General features: G+C 45.4%; 1 protein-coding gene across 7 annotated transcripts in view; it reads left to right on the forward strand.

Moving 5' to 3' along the window:
* The first annotated feature begins 266 nt into the window (after positions 1 to 266).
* The window catches only part of REEP1 (receptor accessory protein 1), a 137,742-nt gene continuing 118,047 nt past the window's right edge, over positions 267 to 19,961 (forward strand). For 2 of the 7 annotated variants that reach the window (XM_044925997.2, XM_044925993.2), the window contains exon 1: positions 404 to 581. In XM_044925997.2, the coding sequence (XP_044781932.2) occupies positions 550 to 581 (32 nt within the window). In that variant the 5' untranslated portion in view covers positions 404 to 549. The other 5 variants (XM_044925998.2, XM_025261168.3, XM_044925994.2 and 2 more) reach the window with 5 other exon arrangements.

A 19,961-nucleotide genomic window follows, 5' to 3' on the forward strand; every position in this document is an offset into this window, starting at 1 on the left:
CCCAGATTTGTTTCTTAGACAGATAACGCCTTGCGGGGGGACAATTGCAGCAGTCAGATGTGGATACAGCTAAGTCCCTTACGAGGCCAGCGCAGTATCCGGGCAAGGGATGACTATATTCCAATCAGAACAGGTGGACACAGATCCCAAAGTCCACGCCTCAGTTTATCCCCCGGAGCACAGAGGGTGGGGCGGCCCCGGGGTCTCTGTCCTGCCCATTAGGCCACCGCAGGGTCCCCTTGTGAACGGCGGGGGCACCGGGGCGCGCTGAGGAACCGCCCGAATTTAGCCGGGGGACCCGGGGCCAGCGGGGCGGGGCGGGTCCCGCGGTTGCCCGAGCCACTCGCCGCCCAATCGCCGCGGGCCCGCGGTGCCCCGGGGGGCTGGGGCCGCCGCCGGAACGTGCCGCGGCTGCGCCGACGCGCGAGCGCCGGGCAGGGCGGCGGGCGCGTTCAGTCTGGCGGCGGCGGCCGTGCGCGGACGGACGTGCCCGGAGCGCCGCAGCCGAGCCGCTCCGCGTTGCCGAGCTGCGCCCGCCCGGCCCCCGCCATGGTGGCATGGATCATCTCCAGGCTGGTGGTGTAAGTGGCCTCCTTCCCCGCGTCCCTTCCTTCCTTCCTTTCCCTCCTTCGCCGCCGCCGGCCCCGGGGGCTGCGCGCGCCCCTGCAGAACGCCAGCCCGGGTGGCTCCGGCTATTAATACCCCGCGGCCGCTAAATTTAGCAGGTACAGTAGCTGCCGAGGTCGCGGGCAATCGGGCCGCGCAGGACGCGGCTGCTGCCCTGCGGGGCCGGGCCCGGGGCGCCGGGGACCGGCGGGTGGGGCCGCTAGGGCTGGGGCGCACGGGGCTGCGCCGGGGGCCGCGTGTCGCCGCGCCCGGCCGCTTTGTTCCCCCGCTTGATGGGCTTGGTAGAGGCCCCGAGTGGGCGCGCCGCGGGGACACGCGTCCCTCTTCTTGGGGGAGAAACGCTGGCCTGGGATCGCCCCGCCGCTACGCTTTTGTCGGGTGAAATTGACAGCAGAGCCTGGGCGCTGCCTGGAGGGGTAGTCGCGGAGAAGGGCAGAGAGGCAGAGGCGGGGCTCCCCAGGGGGTTGAAAAAGACTCCTTTTTAGGGTTCTCAAATTGACAGCGGCCAAAGGAAGTGGGACGGAGAAGGACACCTCTGAATCTCGCGTCCCCTTGTCTGAGTCCTTTGGCGGGGGGTTTGAAGGAGAGAGAGAGACAGGTATCTCCGGGAAATTTCCAAGTGACAGACGGCCACCCTGACGGTGGCGATGACACCTCCTCGGCCTTGCAGGAGAGCGCAGAGTCATCCGGGGTGAGGCCTGCGTGAAGTCATCGCGGGTGGGCGTGGGGGGCGTTTTCTGCTCTGACAAGCCCCAGAGCTGACTAGACCTTTGAAGATTTCCTTCTCTCGTGGATTTGCCCTCCTTTGGAGGTAGACATAGCCATCTATTCGAGTTCCTCCCCTTCGTTGACCAGCCTCTCCTGAGTCAGATTTCCCACCTGCTCAAGGAACCGGGATGAAATTGGTCTGGGAAGGGCGGCCAGGTAGTGCGATTCTGGTTTTTTCTTTGTCTGAGAAAGAGGGGCTCCCGACTCTGGTTGATTCTGCACCATCACCCTCCACGTTTAGAAACACCTCCCATCTCCTACCCTTCTTTCCTGATTTTCAAGGAAGCCAGTCAGGGGCCGCTTTGGGAAGCAGTACTCAGCTTTGTCTCCCGGACACCATTCTGGGCTTTCCTCCCAAAGCCGCTGCATGTGCCTTTTAGCCCCCCGAGTTGTTCATTCCTTGCGGGCCTGTCCGCAGCTGTTGCCGCCTGCTGGGGGTTTGTGCTGTACCTAGAGGTGGCATGTTAAATATTTAGAAGATTTCTGCGGGCAGGGCCAGCATGAATAACCCAGGGAAGTGGCTGGCAGGGTGGCTGGCCCCACCTTGTGCCCGATCAAGGCCTGTCTTGCCTTCTGGGTGGGTTTTTTTTTTTTTCTTCCTGAAGTAGTGCTGTGATTGTCATATTTTCAAGTGGCTTCTGGGGGGACTTCAGGGTGGGGCCAGAGAGTTGAGTTGGCCAGGCTGGAGGGCTCACTCTCCATAGGTCCTGCTGGGCTGGGGCTGGAACACTGAGGAGCCAGGCTTTCTGGGGTCCATGTGTCATAAGGGGTCCGTGTGACCATCTTTAATTTTATTAGCACCCTCAGCTTATATATGAGGCCCCTGAGAGGAGTGGAGAAGAGAGGCATAGGTTTGGGTGGGGTCTTAGGGACTCGTTGTTATTTTCAAAAATAACCACACTTCCCAGAAGTGAACAGTTTCATTTCAGAGAATGTTTTGTTTATTTATTTATTTTTAATTGAAGGATAATTACTTTGCAGTGTTATGTTGGTTTCTGCTGTACAACAAGATGAATCAGCCATAAGTGTACAAATATCCTCTCCCTCTGGAGCCTCCCTGCCCCCTCCCTTCCACACCTCTAGGTCATCACAGAGTACTGGCCTGAGCTCCCTGTGTAATACGGCAGCTTCCCACTAGCTGTTTTACATATGTGTGCTTAATCGCTTAGTCATGTCCAATTCTTTGCAACCCTATGCACTGTAGCCCGCCAGGCTTCTCTGTCCGTATAGATTCTCCAGGCAAGAATGCTGGAGTGGGTTGTCGTGACCTCCTCCAGGGGATCTTCTCAACCCAGGGATAGAACCCAGGTCTCCTGCATTGCAGATTCTTTACCGTCTGAGCCATAGTAATGTATATATGTCCATTCTAGTCTCTCAATCCCACCCTCTCCTTCCCCAGCTGTTAAATGACCATGAGAAGTGCTCCTTAGCCCAGGGCCCTCTACTCCAAGGGGGAGTTTTTGGAATGTGGGGTTGTTATTCCCACTGTCAACTCCAAAAGTTCAGAGATACCACCTATCTCTCCAGCCCCCAATTCTACAGAAATCCAACATGTGTCATTTGTGAATTTTTAAAACCATTTTAATAAGCAGTACCTGTTTTGTATAAAAATACCTATTAATTATAGGAAAATTAGAAAATATAGACCATATAGACTATAAATCATCTACATGGCTACCTTATGTGCGTGTGTGCTAAGTCACTTCAATTGTGTCTGACTCTTTTCTGCCCCAAGGATTGTAGCCCACCAGGCTCCTCTGTCCATGGGATTCTCCAAGCAAGAATACTGGAGTGGGTTCCCTTGCCCTCCTCCAGGGGATCTTCCCTACCCACCCATTAAATTCGCCTCTCTTGTCTCCTGAATTGGCAGGCAGGTTCTTTACTGCTAGAGCCACCTGGGAAGCCCAGCTAATGATAATTTTAAGAGGTGTATTTGTCAAGATGTGTTTTCCTAGGTATGTACAAACATACATATGCACGTATGTTTGTATTTACCATTCAAGGAGATTATTGATTCAGCCCACATTTCCACACACCCCTTAGCAAAGAGTAGAAATCCCATGTTTGGAGCCAGAAAACCCTTGGTTCAAAACCCAGTTCTGCCTCTTGCCAACATCCCGGTTCACAGCTCAGATCCAAAGAGATACTAGTTCACAAGCACTAGTTGAACTCATGTTACTGTTGCAGAGATTTCAATGATCCTTGACTGATAAATTGTCAGGGACCACTGAAAGCATTCAGTCAACAAGAATCCCCTCCTTCTGTCCTCCAAGCAAGGGTGTACAAATTCTGGAAGGAGCTTTCAGATGTTATTCCTACAGCTTTCAAACTGGCTGCCCTGGTGGCCACCTAGCCTTAGTGGGTTGGCTCTGGGCTTGCAGCCCTGATCCCTTTTCTTTGTTTATATATTGGGGTTCTAGATCAAATGTAATTTGGAAACTATGTGTGTTTTACTGCTGATAAAAACTGCTGAACCAGTCCTTCCCTCATCTGTACAACTCTTAGTGAAGTGTGCCTTGCCTCAGGGCAGGAGGTGAGCTGGAGAAAAACACAGGTACTGGATTTTGGGGTCAGTGCTTTTTCCACCTCTGCCGGCCCTTGACCTAAAATGATGTCTTTCAAGCTCTCAAGACTTCTAGTATGAAGTCCCATGATTTTGTCCACAAGTCCCTTTTCCTGTAAGCAATCTTTTCATGATTTTGTAAGCCTCTGTCACATCAAAGAATGTGTAAGGAAGACCTATCGCTGTGTTCTGAGAATAGGGAGGGAGTATTTTCCTTCCAACCAGAGGCATCAAGACAAGCTGATGGTGTCTGGGGACAGCCAGCTGTGTTTGTGGCTGTCTGTGTTGCCATGGACTGTGAGCATTTGGAGGGCAGTGGTGGTGGCTTTTCTTCCTCTCCCACTTCTTGCCCCCTCCCAAGGCTCTTTTGTGAAGTCCCTGGCAGCGCAGTGCCCTCAGTAAATGTTGGTTGTGTTGAATGAGGTCAGAGGCCCTGGGATAAGCCAGGGAGCTGGTCAGGGTTATTCTCTGGGGACGGAGGTTAGTGGGCATTGGCACAGGCTTGTGTCCAATGGGCAAAGCTCTTAGAACAGGAACTGATTTGAGATCCTTCTCTCTTGCCAGCTGTCTTCCTCTTAAGTCCCTTCACTTAGCTAGGAAGAATTAAGGAAGAAATATTAGTGCAGTAGCAAGGTAGCCCTTAGGGCTTCTTTGATGGCTCAGTGGTAAAGAATCCTCTTGCAGTACAGGAGATGCATGTTCCACTCCTGGGTCGGGAAGATCCCCTGAGGAGAAAATGGCAACCCACTCCAGTATTCTTGCCTGGAAAATCCCACAGACAGAGGAGCCTGGTGGGCTATAGTCTGTGGGGTCTCAAAGAGCCAGACATGACTTAGCAACTAAACAGCAGCAACAACAAAGTTGGCTTTGTTAAAACCTGGTTGATAAGTGCGTGGAACATGGAAGCTCATTTAGGCCTGGGCTGCTTGCCTTCTTTAAAATACTTTGTTTTCTTTCCAAACCACTCAAGGCCTAGGTGTGTACGAATTTCAGACTGTGGAGGGTAAGTTCGTGTGCACTGGGGGGAGTTGGGGCCACACAGAGCGTCCTCTATGCCTTCTTGGGGGAATGCACTGTCTTGAAGCTTTTATTCCAAGGAGCAGGTGTTGCCTCCTTGTCTCTGGACAGAATTTTTTTGATATTTATTTATATATTTGATTACCTGGTCTCAGTTGTGGCATGTGGAATCTTTAGTTCAGCATGTGGGATCTAGTTCCCTGACTAGGGATCGAACCTGGGCCCCCTGCATTGGGAGCTCAGAGTCTTAGCCACTGGACCACTAAGAAAGTCCCTGGACAGAATTTTGTCTGAGACCCAGGCTGTTGGCTAAATGGATCCAGAGCTTCCCACCACTTAACTGGGTTGTTGTGGTTTAGTCACTAAATTGTGTCTGACTCTTATGACTCCATGGACTGTAGCCTGCCAGGCACCTCTGTCCATGGGATTTTATAGGCAGGAATAGTGGAGTGGGTTGCCATTTTCTACTCTAGGGGATCTTTCTGACCCAGGCATTGAACCCTAGTCTCCTGCATTGGCAGACGGATTCTTTACCACTGAGCCACCAAGGAAGCCATTTACTGGGTTAGTAGACCAAAACTCCAACTCATTGCATGAGGAAAAAGAGAGTCCTAATTCACCAATAATTTTAAATAACCAATAGCTATGCCAAAAAATGGACTTCACTGGTAGCTCAGCTGATAAAGAATCCACCTGCAATGCAGAAAACCCTGGTTCAATTCCTGGGTCAGGAAGATCCCCCCGAGAAGGGTTAGGCTACCCACTCCAGTATTCTTGGGCTTCCCTATTGGCTCAGATGGTAAAGAATCCGCCTGTAATGTGGGAGACCTGGGTTCAATCCCTGGGTTAGGAAGATCCCCTGGAGAAGGGCGTGGCAATCCACTCCAGTATTCTTGCCTGGAGAAACCCCATGGACAGAAGAGCCTGGTGGGCTACAGCCCATGGGGTCACAAAGAGTCAGACATGACTGAGTGACCAAGCACACACACACGTGCCGAAAAATGCCACTTTTCCACATTGCACACCTTTAAAAAAATGTTAGTTTTTAGAAAGTGAAAGTCTGATATTTAAAACAGAGTCTTGGATTGATAGCTGAAGATCTAGCTAAGTCCTAGGGTTGGGATTTGGAGTGTGCTCTGTGTGCTCTGGGTCGGGAATAGACACGTAGAGGAGTCTGGAAGGAATGTGGGTTGTCCTTGAGATATTCCCCAACTATTGCAACACAAATGGAAAAAAGAAAAAACCATACACTCTTAAATATAAGCTTGCTTTTCTTTGGGGCCTGCTCTGAAAAGTGGAATGCAGAAATGTGATCCTGTTAATGGAGGGTTCAGTGGGTTAATGATTTCGCTCCTGGCACTGGGTGTGGCACAGGGTAGCAGCCTGGTGAACGTTTCAGTTGGACTGTTGAGAGGAAGGATGCCAGGTTCTAGTCCAAGTGCTGATCTGACCTGCCGGCAGGGTCCTGAGGGCAACTCAGACCCACGCTAGGGCCCTGCTTCTGACCTGTTGTTGTTTAGTAGCCAAATGGTGTCTGACTCTGTGCGACCCCATGGACTGTTGTCCACCAGGCTCCTCTGTCCATGGGATTCTCCAGGCAAAAATACAGGGGTGGGTTGCCATGCCCTTCTCCAGCTCCCGGTCTATGAGACAAGATTTTTGACCAGCATCATTCTTGGTGACATTCCAAGAGCCATTGCTCCTCTGGGCCCCTTCCTTTTCCCCAGATCCCCCAGCTGGCCCATATGCACCATGTTTGTTTATAAACAGGGGCAAGTATCTGCAAGGAAGTGAAAAATATCAGCTTAGATTCTGTTGCCCTGATTTTTGTTTATTAATCCTGCCTGCCTGCCGGGAAGTAGCTTTTGTGCCCTTCTTCCTGCTGGGTCTTAATTTGAAGGGTAGCTGACAAGTGATGGTCTCACCAAGCTAGTAATGGCTTAGTCCTCCCCTTCCTCTTAAAGCAAGCTGTTTTCTTTGGGGTATATATTATCTGCAGGGAAAATGAGCCCTGTGAAGAATGAGAGAAGGGAGGATCAGGCCCTCAAGTAGCCACTTGGAAAGGTTGTTATTTTGTATTGTGTGTGTGTGCGTGTGTGTGTGTGAGTGTGTTGTCCAGTGGATTTCAAGAGGGTGGGAGGTGGGGTGGACTTGACTGTGCAATAGCCTTTGGAAGTTTTAAAAAATATTTATTTTTGTTTATTTATTTGGCAGTGCCAGGTCTTAGCTTCAGCCTAGTGGGATCTAGTTCCCCAACCAGGGATTGAACCTGGGTCCCCTACATTGGGAGCACAGAGTTTTAGCCTGTGGACCACCAGGGAAGTCCCTGGCATCTTTGGAATTTTATTGCCAACAAAGAGCCATGCACATGCCCAACTGGTGACCAGGATTCTTGGTGTCTGTGGAAATTTTTCCAAGAACCAACAAGTGTTAAGAGAGTTTGCATTTGGGCCAAGAGAATATTTTCCTCTCACTTCTGGGCCTTAGGAAGGCCCTGATGGATTGGAAGTTGGATAGTTACATACATATGGTTTGTTCTGAACTTTCAGATCTCACCCATCTTCACACAGAAGTACATTGTTTTCCCTTTGGTTCATTTCAGTTGCCCTGGGGGCCTTTCCTTTGATTTATAGAGAAAAAGTAAATATAAAGAACCAAGTATCTGGTACACAGTAGGGGTGTCTGAAAGAATCTGGACAGGTAACCTGGTATTGTAGCTCTCAAGCCTGGTATGCATACCTCAACCAGGATGGCCGGTGGGTTTCATCTCTTATAATTGAGGTTGCCTGGGACCAGTCTTGAGATGGGGTATAAACCTGAGTTGGGCTCACTGGTGAAGGAGACCAATAAGGATTCATGTAGGGAAGATGGTAATGGAGCATACAGATTAGTTCAGTATTTGCTCTTCCAAACTTAGCCTGTTCCCCATCATGGAAGATCCATCCCACTGTTCCCTAATTTAGTAAACAGAGAGCAACATCCTTTATCTGACTTAACATCCCCTCCTTATATCCTGTCTCCACCAGGCTTTGTCAGTTACGTGGTAGCACTACACCACAGATGCCTCCTTGATACCAGCATAGGGAGCTGTCCAGCCAGCAGCTCTGTAGTCTGCCTCTGTCCCCTTCGGGTGGTCACACGGATGCCATGCTTTCCTTTGCCTTTCACAGTCTCAGCTCAGTTACATTCTCCCTTGGCTTCTCTCATGTACTTGTACTCTCATATCCTTTCCACTTCCTTTAGGGATATGGATGGCACTTTGGGCTTCAAAACATGTTTCCCATTCCCACTTGGTAACATACCCCATCCTACCTCCCTCTACTCCACTCCACTGTGGACGTGGGCAGTGACTCAGGCCGAGCTGCACATTTTCGTGGGCACAGAGATTGGTTCAGGGGTGGGTATGTAACCCAAATGGAACCCCTAGACCCTTCCCCAGGGTATCTTGATTTGAAGCTGAGAGAGAATAGACTTGCCTGGGGGACCCAGAACTGGAAAGATATGAAGGTGGGACTGCTGGTGGCTAGCCAGCACGAGAAGAATGTGTAGAGATCGAAGAAGGTAATTATGGCAAAGCAGAGGTAAATAGGGATGAGATGCAGGAATAGAAAGCAGGAAGCTGGCACCAGAGTCTTGATTCTGGTTTCTCAGGCTCTGGTTCCTGCAGCTCCTCCTTTAATTCCTTGATCTGTCCCACATCCTACAATGAAGGCCTTGAATAGTGCTTGTAGTTTTTTTTGGCTGTGCCTTGCAGCATGTGAGATCTTAGTTCCTTGACCAGGAATCGAACCTGCATTCCATGCATTGGGAACTCAGAGTGTTAACCACTGGACCACCAGGGCAGTCCCAAATAGTGCTTGTGTGAATTAAACATTTATTGTAGTGGTAAGGATGGACTGGGTTATGCTGCAGCAATAACCCTTAAATCCCAGTGGCTAGAGACAGCAAAGATTTATTTCTTGTTTTATGCTGCCTGTTCACTGTGGGTTGGCACTCTGCTCATGGTCATCACCAGAGGCGTAGGCTGACTGAGTATTTTTTGTCTCCAGGTGCTATTATTACAACATAAGGCACCAGGATTCACTGGAGTATGGAAAGAAAATGGAGAGTCATGTACCAGCTCTTAAGTACCTCTAACCAGAAGTAACGTGTCATTTCTGCTCACATTTCATTGGCCAAAGAAGATCATATGACCAAGCCTGAATTCAACTGGGTGGAGACTTTCAATCTCACCAAATATCTGTAATCAGCCCTAGTGACCACCATATATGTTGAATGAATGAATCCTTACCAGCTTTGCAAACCTCTACATGGCCTTTTTTTGTTAAAGTTGGGGTGAGATGGGATTTTTTTTCCTATTGCTACCAGGACAGTGCTAACATACTCTTTACCTCTTCACAGTAGAAAAATCTTTGTCTCTCCTTCTGACCTGTTTTCTTTATCCTGTTGGATAGTTTTAAAAGGAGGTCTTGGGACTTCCCTAGCAGTCCAGCAGTTAAGACCCCATGCTTCCACTGCAGAGGGCATGGGTTTGTTACCTGGTTTTGGAACTAAAATCCCGTGTATGGCACAATGTGGCCAAAAAATAAAACTTATATATATATAAACAAGAACCTACCATATAGCACAGGAACTATATTCAGTATCCAGTAATAAACCATAATGGAAAATAATATGAAAAAGAATACACACATATACATATAACATACACACACACATATATTTATATAACTGAATCACTTTGCCATAGACCAGAAACTAACACATTATTGTAAATCAACTATATTTCAATAGAGACTTCCTTGGTGGTCCAGTGGCTAAGACTCCATGCTCCTAAAGCAGGGGCCTGGGTTTGATTCCTGGTCAAGGAACTAGATCCCACATGCCACAACTGAGAGTTTGCATGCCACAACTAAAGACGTCCCACTATAATTAAAAGATTCTGTGTGCCACAACTAAGACCCTGTGCAGCCAAAATAAATTAAAAAAAAAACTATACTTCAATAAATAAATATTATAAAGGAAAATATTTTTTCCTTTTTTAAAAATTATATATTCCTTTTTAAAAGTAATTTTTATTGGAGTATACTTTATTCAGGGAAAAGATTTCAAAAAATAAAATAGATCATAGCTTTCCCCTACTGTTTAAAAACTGTCTAAAGATCTCCCGTCACACAGAGAATAAAATTCAGACTCCTCACCATTGTCAACAAGACTCAGCAAGGCCCAGCCCTTGCCCACTGCACTGACCTCACCTGATATTGCTCCCCCATCGCTCACTCAGTTCCATCATCTTCATTATTCCTGGAGGGTGACAAGCTTGTCCCAGCCAGAGGCCTTTGCACTTGCTGTGCCCTCTGTCCTGAACACCCTGGAGTGGATGGGCCGTGGCTCTGAACACACTGCCCTGGATCACGCATGGCCCTTTCCCTCTTTATATTATGTCTCTGCTTACATGTCACGTATTTAGGAGAGGGAGGCCTCTTTTGATCACCTTCTCCAAGATATCCCCCACCCATACCTCTGTGCTCTCGTCCCTCCTGGAAACTATGCTTTTAATTCTTTTCTTGTTTCTGGCCTATCTCTCTACTAGGATATGATCTCCATGGTTTGTTTTGAGACTTTTTTCCTGTTTCATCTTGTAGCTGTTTTTTTAGTGTCTAGAGTGGTTCTAAGCTCATAGTTGGTGTTTAAAAAATATCCAGGGACTTTCGTGGTGGTCCAGTGGTTAAGACTCCTTGCTTCCACTGCAGGGTGGGGTGAGGGGGGCATGTGTTCGATCCCTAGTAGGGGCACTAAGATCCCGTATGCCTCTATTTATAAATAAATAGATAAAAATATGAATGATGACTTTGTATTCCCTCTGGGGTTAGAAGATCTTTTTTTAAATTTTTTATGATGACTAGGTCCTCTTGGTGTGTTGTCATGCCCTGTCCACCATCTGCATGCCCCACAGAGGAACTCCTGTCCCTGAGATTTGTGATCAGAATAAGTGATGTCAAAGTGAAACTGTATAACTCAGATTGGGACTTGAACCCACAGTCTTTTAATTGAGACTACACCCCGTCTCAGGAATTAATGAAACTCGGGTTCTTGATATCTTACCATGGAAAGAACTCAGTGAGAGACAAAGTGATCGGTAAGAAGTGGATTTATTTAGAGAGAAACACTCCACAGACTCAATGTGGGCCATCCCAGGAGGTAAGAACAACAAGAAGATCCTTTTTTAAACCTAGGTTTGTAGAACCCTGATTCGTGACCATGACACATAGCTTAACCTCTATAAGCCTCAATTTTCTCATCTGTTAAGTGAAAGATTTGGCTTCTGCCTCTGGCAGTGTAGAAAACTATATAGCCTGAAACTCCTCCTATAAGAAAACTGAATGAAACATTTTTCTAAAACTTGTGGATGAAATCTAAGTGATCCCCTAAAAACATAGCCAGACTTTTAAGTAAGTAAGAAATTTGCCAAGAGACAGGACAGAGAGAGATCTGTTTTGCTGGGCTGTAAACTAGTCCTGCAGCAGCTGCACAGCAGACTACCCTGAGATTTAGTTTCAAACAGCAGCCGTTTTATTATCATCTCCTCTGGCTCTGTGTTCAGGAATTTGGGCAGGACACGAACCACAAAACTCATTTCTGCCCCGTGGTATCTGGGTCTCAAATGGGATGATGCAAATGGCAACAAGTGGCAGACTAGCCATCTCTCACTTTTCATGTGTTCCAAGACCTCTCCACTTGGTCTTTTTATGTGATTTCTCCAGCATGGAGGCCTTGGAATAGTCAAGTTTCTTACATGGTAGCTCAGAGCTGCAAAAGTGAGTGTCCAAGAGGGACTTCCCTAGTAGTTCAGTTGTTAAGAGTTTGGTTGGTCTTGGTGCAGTACAATGTGGGTTCGATCCCTGGTCGGGGAATTAAGATCCTACTTTTCATGGAGCAACTAAGCCTGCATGTTGCAACTACTGAGCCCACAACAACTAAGTGTGCACACTGTGAAGCTCGTGTTTCACAACTAGAGAGTCCCTGCACCACAATGAAAGATCCCACATGATCCTACATGATACTGTCATACGGGATCTTTCCTTGTGGCTTGCAGACTTTCTAGTTGTGCCACGTGGGCTTAACTGCTCCACCTCATTGGGGTCTTAATTCCCCCACCATGGATCAAACCTGTGTCCCCTGCCTTGCAAGGTGAATTCTTAACCACTGGACCATCAAGGAAGCCCCCTGCAAAACTTTTCATCAGCTGGTCTCAGAAGTCCCAGGACAATATTTCAGCTGCATTCTATTGGCCAAACAAGTTGCTAAGGCCATCCTAGATTTGAAGAGAGAGAGTTTAGACTCTCCCTCTCCATAGGATGGGGAGAAGTAATTTGCAGCCATCTTTAATATACCATCCTGGAGGACTGGCCTAACTTAATTTTAGTATCTCAGTAGAGAAAAGAGGGGCCTTGAGTCTGTGGGGGTAATAAGTCAGAGCTGAACATTGCATATAGCTCAGATTTGAAGGGCATTTTGCAGCCTGCTGCTGCTAAGTCGCTTCAGTCATGTCTGACTCTGTGCGACCCCATAGACGGCAACCCACCAGGCTCCCCCGTCCCTGGGATTCTCCAGGCAAGAACACTGGAGTGGGTTGCCATTTCCTTCTCCAATGCATGAAAGTGAAAAGTGAAAGTGAAGTTGCTCAGTCGTGTCCGACTCTTCGCAACCCCATGGACTGCAGCCTACCAGGCTCCTCCATCCATGGGATTTTCTAGGCAAAAGTACTGGAGTGGGTCCTGAGTAAAAGCATAGACCCACTGGCACAGGAAGATGGCAGTGAAGTTTGTCTGTCTTGTCCAGGGTTCTTGGTAGGGGGAAACTCTCCCTTAGGAATTTGAAACCTTCTATGGCCCTGTCCTTATATGGATTTAGGGTTTAAATGAACACATTCTGCATGGTCTCTGTACCCTTAGCTGAGAGATTAACACAAACATTGGTCCTAGAACAGCATTACTCCTGCAGCATCTGATAGAAATTAATCCAGCCTCTTCCCTGGTGGCTCAGATGGTAAAGAATCTGTCTGCAATGTGGAAGAATGGGGTTCGATCCCTGGGTTGGGAAGATCCCCTGGAGAAGGAAATGGCAATCCATGTATTCTTGCCTGGAGAATTCCATGGACACGGGAGTCTGGCAGGCTACAGTCCATTGGGTCGCAAAGAGTTGGACACAACCGAGCATAAGGACAATGGAAAAAAAATTCAGCCCACCAAACTGCTGGTTCTGCTGCCGCTAAGCTGAGGGGAGCTAAGAATAGCCTAAAAAGGGACTTCCCTGTCAGTCCAGTGGTTAAGACCTCACCTTCCAATGCAGGGGGTGTGGATTCCATACCTGTTTGGGGAACTAAGATCCCACATGTCTCAGGGCCCAAAAAAAAAAAAAGAAAACATAAAACAGAAGCAGTATTGTAACATTCAATAAAGACTTAAAATGGTCTACATAAAAAAAAAGAATCTAAAAAAAGAATAGCCTAAAGAAAGAACACTCTGATGTTCTTACTTTGTGTCTATTTCCAGATTCTCCTTGATTTGTAAAAAGTAATTATTGAGTCAGTAGAAAAGATTACAAAGAAGTGGTTACGATACACAGTAATGGATAATAAATGAATGCTCCTTTACTCGCCAACCAGTTTAAGACATAGAAAATTACCTTCATTGTATCAATATATCACTGTTTACAGACATTTGGGGTCTTCCTAGATTTTTGTTTTTCTCTTTGGCTTGTGAAAGAAAAGGATTTCTGCAGTGAACATTCTTGTGTGTGTTTCCTGGTGCACCGGTGCACAGATTTCTTTAAGAATGGAAAGGCTGACACATAGGGTATATGTATCTTTCACTAGGCCAGATAACATAAATTAAGTTTCCTAGATGTATGGGTCTCTTTCTGGGCTTTTTATCCTATTTCATTAATCAACTTGTCTGACCCTGCACCAGGATCACACTGTCTTCGATACCTTAACTTTTACAAAAATTCTTGGTATCTGGCCTGGCAAGTCTCCACATTTTTTCATTATAATTTGCCTTCTGAAATGGTTTTTCTCCAGCGAAATATATTACTTCAGTTGTGCCATGTCTTTACCATCTCTTGCTATTGTCACACTTGGGAATTTTTGCCAGTCTGGTGGGTACAGAATGGAATCTCATTATAGGTTTTAATTTGCATTTTCCTGAATACTAATGAGGTTGAACATCTTTTCATATGTTTATTGCCCATTCATGTTCTCTTTTCTGTGAAGAGCCTGTTTAAGTCTTGCCAATTTTTCTCTTATCCTTATCCAACTGATTTGTAGGAGTTCTTTAAATATTTTAGATGCTAATCCTCTGTCACTATGCATTACACGTGTTTTCTCCCAGTTTCTGGTTTATTTTTTCATTTTCTTCGTGGTGTGTTTTAATAAGCAGAAGTTCTTAATATGATTGCAATGGATTTAGCAATTTTTTCATTTACAATTTATACTTTTTATGTCCTAGGAAAACCTTACTTACCTGAAATCATGACGCTACTCTCCTTTATTGTTCCTAGCGATCAGTTCAATAGTTTTCTCATTCACATTAATTTCTTAATCCATTTTGAGGTGATTTTGGTGTATGATGTGAAATAGGACTAGAGAGGTTTTTTCCTATAAAGAAAACCAATTGTCATAGCACCATTTATTATTAAGTGTGTCCTGTCTCTTTACATCTGTGATTTCCAGCCTGTCATAAAGTAAGTTTCCATGATGTGTAAGTCTATTCTGGGCTCTTTATTCTGTTCCTAGGAACAGTTTGTCTGGCCCTGTACCAATACCACTGTTTTCATTACCATAATTTTATGAAAATTCTTGGGATCTGTCCTGGCAAGTCCCCTCAACCTTCAAAAGTACCTTAGCCCTTTCTCTTCCATATACATGTTTTGAATTATCTTAAAATTATATGTTATAACACAGATGCATAGACACAGAGACATACACATACTCAAAAATCTTTTGGGGGTTTGATTGTAGTAACATTGATATTCTTGAGGTATTGAGTGTTCCAATCTATAAACATGGTCTCTATCTGTGTTTATGGTCTTTAAAGATTTTCAATATAATTTTATAATTTTTAATGTAAATATCCTATGTATCATTTTTTAGATTTATTCCCAGTTACTTGATGTTTGTTGATGCCTATGTATTTGGTATCTTATTAAAATTTTCATCTTCCAGTTGTTTGTTAGACTGCATCCTTGTCAAACTATAGATTCTTTTGGGCTTTCCAGATAGAGTCATGCCATCTGAGGAGAGCACAGTGTTGTGTCTTTCCAGTAATTATCCCCCTTTTTCCCTGCCCCTCACTATCCTGGTTAAGATCTCTAGTGCAAGATGAAAAACAGTGATGAAAGCAAGCCTTCTTGTCTTGTTCCTGATTTAAAAAGGAATGCTTCAGCATTTTCCCATAAAGTATTGTGCTAGCCGTAGGGTTTTCAGAAAACTTTAAAGAAACTTTTAAAGAAAACTTTAAAGAAGCTTTAAAGGGTAAAGAAAACTTTATTGTTGTAAGTTTTGTTTTCATCCTAGTTTGCTGAGAGTTTTTTTATTGAATGATATGGTATTTTATCTGATGCTCCCTTGGAGATGATAATGGTTTTTTTGGCCTTTAATTTGTTAAGTGGCAAATTGTATTAATTAGTTTTACCTTTAATCAATTTTGCCTTCTTGGATAAAGGCAATTGGATTATAAAGTTATTTTTCTTTTTTGTTGTTAGAACAACCCGAGATTCAATTTATTAATGTTTAGTTTTTCTTTTTAAAATTATATTTGTGAGTGATATTAGCTGTGCTGCCTTGTCTGGTTTGGTTAAAAAGATTATGCTAGCCTTATAAACCAAGTGGAGGGCGGATATATCCTCCTTTTTATACTCTGGAATAATTTGTGTAAGATTAGATTTCTTTCTTGTGTGTAAAATAAGTGACCTTACCAGTAAAATTATCAGGGCCAGGTGTATTATTCTGTGGGAAAAACTTAACATATCTGTTTGATTTCTTTGATGATTTTAGAGTTTCTCTATTTTCTTGAGTCAATGTCAGTTTAGAGTTCATTCATTTTACTAATTTTTGAAATTTATTGATAGTTAACATTGCTTCTGTCCCCCACTCCTTTTTTCCTTTTTTTTTTAAGCAATATTTATGATTGAGATTAATATCACTACTTCAATAAACAAATTACCCCATTAGGGGAAAAAAGGGAATTAAAAAAAATTTTTTTTTAATCTAGCTCTCATTAGATATATGGTAGGTGTTCTTACTCTGTCTTCCATATCTCTTCATTTCTTATTTCTGATTCCTGTTTTGTCTTTACTACTTCAAAAAAAGTTATTTATTTATTTGGCTGCATCGGGTCTTAGTTGCTGACCTTCCTTGTGTCATGAGAAATCTTTTCTTGGGGCACATGGGCTTCAGTAGATGTGGGACATGGGCTTAGTTGCTCTACAGCAGGTAGGATCTTAGTTCCCCTACCAGGGATCGAATCCTATGTCCCCTGCATTGCAAGGTAGATTCTTAACTACTGGACCACCAGGGAAGTCCCTCCTCTGCTTATGAATAATTTTCTCCACATCTGTCTCTAATTAGCTGCTTATTTCTATTTGGTCATACTTTATGGCCTCTGTTCCCTCCACATATTTTAAGATTTTTTTTAAAATTTATTCAATTATTTGTTTAGTTTTGGCTGTGCTGAGTCTTGGTTGTTATGAGGGCTTTTTTCTAGTTGGGTTGAGTGGGGGCTGTTTCTAGTTTCGGTGTGTGGGCTTCCCATCGTCATGGCTTCTCTTGTTGTGGAGCACAGGCTCTAGCGTGCACAGTCTTCAGTAGTGGCAGTGCATGGGCTCAGTATTGTGGCTTCTGAGCTCTAGAGCACAGGCTCAATAGTTGTGGTGCATGGGCTTAGTTGCTCTGCTGCATGTTGGATCGCACCCATGTCTCCTGCTTTGGCAGGCAGTCTTTGCCACTGAGCCACCAGGGAAGCCCCCTTCCACATATTTTAAATTCATGGATCTTTTATCCATGCATTATTTGTAATGTCACACATGAATCATTTAGAAACTATTGACTCACCAAGTTAAATGCAGATCTTCTAAATGTTGACAAATATACAATGTCAAAAAATCACTTTCATTAATGTCATTATCAGTCTCATCAGAAAAGTCTTTGAAGTCTGTCAAGTTCATGGTAGGAGAGGAAAATTTTCAAAAATTCTAGTCTTTGCTTGAAATATCAAATTTTATCATTGACAACAAACCTTATTTGTTTTTCTTGAAGAAATGGGCTCATTTCCTAAAACATGCTTGCCAGATGAATAACCATGGTTTGTTAGTCAATCAAGTAGCCATAGTGTTCCCTGAAAAATAGTGGATAATCAGCACATAAGTCAATGACCCAAGGGCTTTTCCTTATACAGGGATCATACATTGGTATGCAACAGTGCTTAATGCTTACTTCCCATTTCATCACAAAATATTAAAAACAACTCTACTCCAAGGTCAAGATTTAATAAAATTGATGATTTCTGCTTCATCATCAATGACATTCTTAAATGAAACAGGCATTTTTTTTTCCCTACTGGGTCGTGGTGAGGAGTACAGTGACCACTGCCCAGGTTTAATGCCGTTGCCTTGATTCATGCAAAGGCTGTGGTTTTACCCGATACTGTTTTTGCACCATCCGTGCAAATTCAATACAGTGAAAAAGGCAGATGTCTTTGTATTGTCATCAAAATTGTTTTGACCTCATGAACCCTCTGACAGGGTCCCAGAAACCCCTGGAAAGGGTTTGGGGGTCTCCCAGAAGTCTGTGGAGCCTGCTTGAGAACCATTCACTGTTCTATACAATCAACAATCATTTCCATACTTAAGAAAATCAACTGTCACTCCACAGCTTCACCCAACATGTGGTCCATACTCAAATTAACCCCAGTTTTTAAGAAACTCTTTATTTTTTTCTTGTTTCTATTTGGATCCAGTTAAAGCTCACACATGTTATCTGGCTATTGCATCTTTGACTAACCTATAACAGTCCCCCCGTGTGTGCGTGTTAAGTCACTTCAGTCATGTCCAACTCTTTGAGACACTGTGGACTATAGCCTGCCAGGCTCCTCTGTCCATGGGATTCTCCAGGCAAGAATATTGGAGTGGGTTGCCATGCCCTCCTCCAGGGGTTTTCCTGACCCAGGGATTGAACTCGCATCTCGTATACTTCCTGCATTGGCAGGTGGGTTCTTTACCACTAGCGCCACCTGGAAATCCCATCAACTTTATGGAAACTCTTGACTGTGATATAGATGCTCTGGACTTGTCAGACTTGTCCTCATGGTTAGACTTAAGTCAGACATTGTATAGATGGTGAGATGCACTTCCCACTACCTTCTGTCAAGCGGACAGAACGTCAGGCTGTCCTGTGATTGATTATACCAAACTTGTCGTCATTGTCATTTAGTCACGAAGTCATGTCCACCTCTTTGTAACCCCATAGACTGTAGCCCACCAGGCTCTGTCCGTGGAATTTCTCAGGCCAGAACACTGGAGTGGGTTGCCATTTCCTTCTCCAGGGGATCTTCCCAATCCAAGAATTGAACCCACATCTCCTGCATTGGCATGTGGCTTCTTTACCACTGAGCCACTGAGGAAGCCCACCAAACTTGATCACTTGGTAAAAAAGAAAAAATTTACAGTTTCTTTAAATCCAGAATTTTTAGTTATTTTCAGTGGGAGGGTAATATCCAAATATCCAAATATCTTGTCTGATACTATTGGAAATAATAATATCCTTTTGAGTGCTCATTTTTGAGGTTCAGAGGTGTAGCAGTTAGAATTCTTTTGGTCCCAAGGAAAAAAAAAAAAAAAACTCATGCTGGCCCATATAACTTAAAAGTCTAGGGTGGTGCTGACTTCAGATGAGGCTTGATCCAGCAGCCCAGGGTCAGCACCAGATTCTTTTGGTCTCTCCCCTACACCAATGTTAAGGCTGGTTCCCCTTGTGGACACATGGTGATTTCTAGCAGCTTCTAGGGGTTTTGGGGTCCAGGAGGAAGAGGGCATCTCTGTGTCTTCATGGGACACAAGGAAGCTTCTTCCTCAGAAGCTCCTAGCAAGCATCTTGCTCTCCTGATTTTGGTCACACACCTGTCTGGTTAGATAGCATCACTGTCTCAATGGTCATGAGTTTGAGCAAACTCCAGGAGTTTGGGAGATAGTGGAGGACAGGAAAGACTGTCATGCTGCAGTCCATGGGATCGCAAAGAGTTGGACTCCACTGAGCAACTGAACAAGCCCAGGTGCTGTCTTTCCCGGCCTGGCCGGCTCAGCCCTGCCTGCTTGCTCCCCCAACCTGTGCTTGCCTCATCTCAGGAGAGGCAGCCTCCAAACTCTGAGGTCAGCCCAGCCCCGCAGTTTCCTCCCGGGTGTAACTGAGGCTCAGCACTGACCTGGGGGCAGCTCTTTGAGCTTAATGAGGCTCTGAGCAAGCAGGTGCTTTCCCTTTCACCAGGCTGAGAGCTGTGTGGCTGGGTGAAGTCACTTGGAGTGGGAGCTCTGATCCTGGGAAGACAGTTTGGAGACAGCTTTCCAGATGATAGATGGACCATCCCACTCACTGTGGGGCAGTCCTTCCTTTACCCCATGGTGTGTACGTGTGTGCTCAGTCACTCAGTCATGTCTGACTCTTTGAGACCCCACAGACTGTAGCCCACCCATCTACATGAGACTCTGTCCATGGGATTCTCCAGGCAAGAATACTGGAGTGGGTTGCTGTGCCCTCCTCCAGGGAATCTTTCCGACCCAGGGATTGAACCCACTTCTCCTGCATTGGCAGGTGGATTCTTTACCACTGAGCCACCAGGGAAGCCCCTCTCGTTGGATACAGAGTCACAAGCATGGTGGCTTCCAGGCTGAGACCAGCCCACCTGTGTTTATTTGCCTTGTGGTATTTGAAATT

Source organism: Bubalus bubalis, chromosome 12, assembly GCF_019923935.1.
Source record: "Bubalus bubalis isolate 160015118507 breed Murrah chromosome 12, NDDB_SH_1, whole genome shotgun sequence".
Lineage (NCBI taxonomy): Eukaryota > Metazoa > Chordata > Mammalia > Artiodactyla > Bovidae > Bubalus > Bubalus bubalis.